The sequence below is a fragment of the Pistacia vera genome, unplaced genomic scaffold, assembly GCF_008641045.1.
Source record: "Pistacia vera cultivar Batoury unplaced genomic scaffold, PisVer_v2 Contig661, whole genome shotgun sequence".
Taxonomy (NCBI): domain Eukaryota; kingdom Viridiplantae; phylum Streptophyta; class Magnoliopsida; order Sapindales; family Anacardiaceae; genus Pistacia; species Pistacia vera.
In genome coordinates this window covers 114,056-120,381 of record NW_022196514.1, presented here as the reverse complement: position 1 = coordinate 120,381, position 6,326 = coordinate 114,056, and the positions used below count along the sequence as shown (strand labels likewise).

The window sequence follows — 6,326 nt, the reverse complement described above, 5'->3', positions numbered from 1 at the left end:
CAATTACCACAAGTAACAAACCACTTCATAAATTTTCTTAAAAGATTTATTTTTCCGCTCCCTCGAGGTTTTGTAAATATTTTCAGCCCATATGTTTGGGGAAGTTACAATAACACCCAAACATTTGACAGATATTTAATGAAAATTATCATTTGAGTCGAATCTTTATATCAAAAGAACCCTGAAGGGCCGTTTGGTTCAGGAAATATTGGATTACTGGAAAGTTAGATTACCTTGAAGATTACTGAAAATCTTTAGGAAAATGTGTTTGGTTAATTGATGGATATGTTATATTAATATGTTTGGTTGGAATGAATAAATTGGTGGATATATTATTTAAATTACTGAATTGTCCTCTAATTAAATATTATTATTATATTATTTTTTGATATTGATTATTTTTTGTATTATTATAATCCTCTACATTTAAAAACTTAGCAAAAACAATCTCATAATAAAAGTTTAGAAAATCAACAAAGCCCCCCCGCCAATCCAGCCATTGCCAGCAACCACCTTAGGCCACTGGCAGCTGGAAGGCAAGAAATGACCAGACTTGACAAATCTGGTTGTTGACGACCAGATTGACGGATCTGGCCATCAACGACCAGATAGATGATAGATCTGGCCATCAACAGCTAGATCGATGACAGATCTAGTCGTCAACGGCCATCGATCTGGCAAGAAATGGTCATATCGGCGTATGGTGGCCATTTTCGGCCTTCCATGCATCGTTTCGATTGCGGCAGTGGTTGCCGATGGGTGGGGATGGTGGCTTGGGTGGGCTGCAATTTGTTTTTAATTCAAGGGTAATTTTGTCCAAAAAGTTAATTAATTGGGGTGAAACAGTAAAAGTCATATTCATGTAAATAAATTTTAAAAAAAAGGGCATTATTGTCCTAAAAATTTACTAATAAGGGAAAAAAAATTACCCTGATAATATTAGAATACCTAAGACAATTGAGGTAATCAGATTACTTTCAATATTACTAACAGTGACTATTATTGGTATTTGAAGATTATCAGAATCTTATATTACTTGACAACCAAATGCAGTAATCAAGTAAATATAATATGACATAACTCTAGTAATCCTACATTACCCCCAACCAAACGCCACTAACCATCATTATCAATTCGCTTGTGACAACGGCGTTATTAGAACTCATTTTGTTTACATTTTATTTTAATTTTTTTTAACAATAAAAGATGCAATAAAGGAGGAAGAATTGGTTGGCGAGTAATGCTACAGTCACCGGGAGTAGTGCACCGAATATGTGTATCGAATGACGTGACACAATCCTAACCGTCGATTAATATTAAGTTATAATTAATAAACGGTCAGGATTGCGCCACGTCATTCACTGCACAGATTCGATGCACTACTCTCGGTGTCTTTATTATTTTCCATTGGTTGGCCTGGTAAACCAATTATTAGAAAAAACTGTAAAATACCATTTTTCGTTTTTATATATGGTTTTTTAGCTTTTACATATCAAATAATTTTTTTTTAATATTTATAAACTAAATATAATTCAATGAAATTGTCTTATATTGTATTTACATAATTATATATAATCACCGTAGAATCAAATAAAAAAAGATCACCGTAAAATTTTTCTTCCTCATTTATTCTCTTGTTGAACACCCATGGGATAGGCCTCATGCCTCCCCCACCATTCACCACAACATCTTAAATTATTTTCTCATTTGAGTCATTTTGCTTTCACCTCTTATCTAGACTTAGACTAGTGTATACTGTTAGATGTATTATTATTTTTGGGTGGTTAAATAGTTCGATAAGAACTTTTAAATATATTATTTAAGAGGTTTTTATGTTCAAGTTTCCCTAATATTAATAAGAATAATTACTAAAATTTTTATTTGACCGATAATTCTAAGTCTTAAAAGATTAATTAAAATGCATATAAAATAAACTTAAAAAAAAAACATAATTGATCTAATTCCGTCAAATTATCGTTAAAAAACAAAAATAATAATAAAAAGAGTCGCGGCTTCGTTAACAAAGTGAGTACCTTGAAAGCAGAGCAACCGACTCGAGTCTCTCGGGTTATGGCGATAGATGGAATCGAAGCTCCCTCTTCTCCCTCTCAGTCCTCTTCACATTTCAGGTAATAGTATTACAAATCTCTCTTCTCTCTCTCTCTTTTTAATTTCACCGTAATAATCTTAATTCGTTGTCGTTCCAGTCAACCTCGTCACTTCTATGTTGCCGTGGACAGGCTCCAGTTCAAGATGGTCATCCAATTTCTTTGCTCAAAACTTTCTTTTAAGAAATATACATTTAATTCAATTATTTTATTTTAAAACTTGTAATTATTATAGGAGACGCTGGTGGATCTGTTAGGCTTGGCTGGGACGCGCAAGTGCTTGCCGATGGTAGTCTGTTGCAGCTCACGTGACGAGCTTGACGCGGTTTGCTGTGCCGTTTCCAATCTCCCTTACATTTCCTTCTCCTCTCTGGTAAATAATTTTATGGCTTAAACTTAATTTTTTTTATTTATTTTTTTAAACACTTCAATTACAGTTCAATAGTATTGGAATCAACTCAGAGAAAGGATAGAGTGGTTGAGGATCCGTTTGATTTATAATTGTCAAATGTTTCTTTGTTTTCGAGTATTAGGACTATTAAATCGAAGGGTACCCATGTTGGACTTCGAACAGTTTCTGAATATAGTCTTAAAATCATTAAAAAATAGAAACTTATATTTTTTTTAATTTGACCAGAATGTATTTAACTTTAATACTAGTTTTTAAACACTGTTTTGGATGTGAAGGTTGAAATAGGATAGCTTATAAGTCATATAATTGTAAGCAGTACACACCAGGTTGTTAGATTGGTTGAAAATCAAGTGTTTTGGGACTTTAGAGTGGGTTTTTTTTTTATCCTCTTGTTTTTGTGATTCTCTTCATTGATTGTTTGTGCATATGACAATTTTTATCTATTCTGATGAATTTTCTTTTTCAGAGTAGAGTTCATATTGTCTGTTAATGCAGTGATCTTCATTATTTAGCTCGATACATCTACCAAAGTATTAACTTATGTTTGTGCCTTAAAGAACAAATGCTAATATGATTTTCTTGTTTTATTAAGTTTAATTATTGGGTGAATGACCTTTTCTGTTGGTGGGTGGTGAGGCATAGGTCACTTAATTGTAAATTCTTTATGAATCAGAAAGTTCATGCTACAATTTTGGTTTTCTTTCTTTCTTTCTTTATTTTTCAACGGCATGAGTTAGAGATTCTTTTATTTTTCTATTTCTCCTGTTTAAGGTTTTTGGTTTTGACATAAGCTGTAGTTGATTTCCCAGAGTAGCTACTTTTGATACTTTGTTAACTTGTTAGTGCGTGCACTGATTTTTAGAGTGTGTGATTTGGAAGTTTTATTGCTGTTTATTAAGAAGAATAGTTGCTAAAAAAAGTAAGCATAATGTTGCTTGTATACCAGTACAGTGACCAAGTTGAAGTAGACCGAGCTTCAATATTGGAGAAATTTCGGCAAGTTACAACAGTTTGGAGCCAAAAAGTAACTGAGCCTTCAGGAGATGATGCTGACATTGAAAAAGATGAGTACAAGTCACATATGATAGTTGTAACAGATGCTTGCCTTCCACTTCTTGCTTCCGGAGAATCTCCTATATCTGCTCGTGTTCTGATAAATTATGCATTACCATCAAAGAAGGTATAATCCCACTCTTCCTCCAGACATCAATGTGTGATACAATAGCGTGCAGTCTTCAGTACTACAGTTTATACTTCTCTCACCACCTTTTAAGTTGTCCCTATATTTATGTGGTTAATGTGGTGGTTTTAGAGCTGTAATGACAGAGCTGCTTCAGGGTCATTGGAGATTGGTCTATTATATAACATGAGAGTTGATTTGGTGATTGTCTGTGTAATAAATGGCTAGTAAAAAGTGTTTGGACTTCCTTTCATAATTAATTGTTCATTCCAATGAATCCCTTACGAGTTTCCCATTTCCATTGATACTTGCTTGCAGGAAACATACATGAGGCGGATAGCAACTTGTTTGGCAGCAGGTTCTTTCTTTGGTGATGTTATCTTTTGTTGGTTTTCTGTTGTCACTTTTGATTCCAAAATAACTCCATTTGACCAAACCAAATGCAGATGGTATTGTAATCAATATGGTGGTCGGGGGTGGTGAAGTGGTAACTCTAAAAGCAATTGAAGAAAGCAGCAACCTTATTATAGCAGAGATGCCCATACATGTAATTTTGTTGTTTGCTTTATATACTTTTATCTTTAGATTGGAAGCTAGTTGGGTGGCATGGCATTTAACTACTTATATTATGACCCAACATGTTGCTTTTGAACAAAGCAAGGAAAAAACCATTAACATTTTTATTTTAATGAACATGGCTGTCAATATACAAAATTCATTTTAGCAATGATCCTTTCTTTATTTGAAGTCCTCATCTGGTTGATTAACTTGAAATGGTGACTGCTGCAGATTTCCGAGATGTTGTGATGCTGTTAGTCTTCTGCATGTCAAAAACACATTGGAGATCTTGATCCCGTGAGTGATTCAGATTTTCTGTTTGCAACCGTGATGTATTGAAACTACTTTGGTCCGAAGTTACCCACTACTGGTTCATCAAGATTTATATTTGTCTTGCAGATGAACATTAGCTTTATTTGTTAAGGAACAAATTCAATCATGTTACTGGAATAGAAGAACTTTCGTAGGAAAATTAACTCAAGAAAAGAAGTGGTCTTCTACCTTGTGGAACTTGATTTCCGGGCAGAGTTAAGATCCTCTATTCAGTACTTGACTGATGTTCTTATTCTATTAGAGTGAGTGTTTCTAAATGAGTTATTTTTTTGAAGTTCTTGTGGACCAAAAATATTGAAAAAATGTTTAGACCAGTTTTGTAAAGAAAGAAAAAAGGAAGGTTATAAGGACGGTGGTGGACTCGACTAGTAGTTAATATTAATAATGATCTGGCAAAACTCAACTTTCTTTGTGAACCAAACTCAATTTTCTTATCAATTGACAGTAACAGTAGGAAAAAAAAATCGAACTCCAAAGAATGAGTAGAAAAATAGAAAGTAAAAAGGGTCGAAATTCTAAGGAATTGAACAATAATAGTGGGAAAAAAAATCAAACTTCGAAGAATGAGTGTAAAAATTAATTTACAAATTTTGAATTGTATTCAATACAGCAGAATGAAAATAAATCCAGGAGCTTAAAACGATCAAGAAGTTATTTGATATAAATATACTTAAAAAACGCAGCAAATTGAAGTGCATCCATTAAAAAAAAAAAAAAAAACATATTCAGAGACCTTATAGACTATAGTATATTACAAAAGTTGATTCCACTACCAAGAGGTAGATGAATAAGTGTTAAAACTCCAATGTCAGCATTCCTGGAGCAGTGTGAACTGTGAAGCAATAAGCCAAATCGCACCGAGAGAAAAAGAAGTATGTGGAAGTAAAGGAAATGTGCATGGCGAACCCCACGAGGTTGGTCTGACAGTTAAAAATATTTGTTTCCTTCATTTCGAATCATGTTGAGATCATTTATCATATTTAGGGTTTACTTTTGAATGTTAAGTTTATAAGATGTTCAATGAATCCTAAAAACTAGTTGAGACGCAAGCTGGCTCGGACACCTCAATCATTAAAACAAAAACAAAAAATGTGCATGACTCCACTCTCACAAATGCCCATTAAAATGCCAGTATCTTATTTATTTACTTTTTTCTTTCTAGGATTACAATGAGAATTTGGAAGGATTCTTGCATAATTTATAAGGAAATTTTCTTTGGTTGATCGTTTTTAATGACAAAAATATCGATGGGTGCATTTGTTTCCCTATTTTTGCACCATCATATTCTTATTATTTCCAAAATACACGTTTGTTTCCCTATTCTAAAAATACTATTATATTTTATTAAATTTTTCAAACCCCCTAAGTTTGTTAATTTAATTAAACACCCCCTAAAAAAAATTTAAAAATTGACAAAAACACCCCCACCCACCCAAATTTGCCAAATTCCAGCCACCACTGCCAGAAGTTGGCCGAAATCTGGTATAATGGTGCACTATCGACTAGATCTGGCCGGTAGTATGCCGATCTAGCCTTTTCTGGCCAGATCCACTGTGGATCTAGCCGGAAAAGGCCAGATCTACTGCCAGATCTTTGGTCGTAGCTAGTCGTCAACAACGGCCATATCTTTGACCATCATTGACGACCAAACGAGGCCAGATCTGGTCGTCAATGGCCAAATCTAGCCGTAGATCTAGCGTTTTTCGACCAGATCCAGTCGGTCGTGTGTCGATAC

General features: G+C 33.9%; 1 protein-coding gene across 2 annotated transcripts; it reads left to right on the top strand.

Annotated features, from left to right (window-relative positions):
* The first annotated feature begins 1,997 nt into the window (after positions 1-1,997).
* LOC116112431 (eukaryotic initiation factor 4A) lies at positions 1,998-4,948 on the top strand. 2 transcript variants are annotated; one of them, XM_031398575.1, is made up of 8 exons: positions 1,998-2,129; positions 2,208-2,256; positions 2,344-2,481; positions 3,467-3,700; positions 4,019-4,058; positions 4,147-4,247; positions 4,490-4,555; positions 4,658-4,946. In XM_031398575.1, the coding sequence occupies exons 1-7, from the start codon at positions 2,071-2,073 to the stop codon at positions 4,505-4,507; spliced, it is 639 nt and encodes a 212-aa protein (XP_031254435.1). In that variant the 5' UTR covers positions 1,998-2,070; the 3' UTR covers positions 4,508-4,555; positions 4,658-4,946. The 2 variants fall into 2 exon arrangements, with proteins under 2 accessions (XP_031254435.1, XP_031254434.1); XM_031398574.1 differs by having other exon boundaries at positions 4,490-4,948.
* The last annotated feature ends 1,378 nt before the right edge of the window (positions 4,949-6,326 follow it).

Coding starts and splice junctions, on each gene's coding strand:
- LOC116112431 (XM_031398574.1), top strand. CDS start 2,071: ATGGCGATAGATGGAATCGAAGCTCCCTCTTCTCCCTCTCAGTCCTCT. Junction 2,130..2,207: donor CAGTCCTCTTCACATTTCAG/GTAATAGTATTA, acceptor TTGTCGTTCCAG/TCAACCTCGTCACTTCTATG. Junction 2,257..2,343: donor ACAGGCTCCAGTTCAAGATG/GTCATCCAATTT, acceptor TAATTATTATAG/GAGACGCTGGTGGATCTGTT.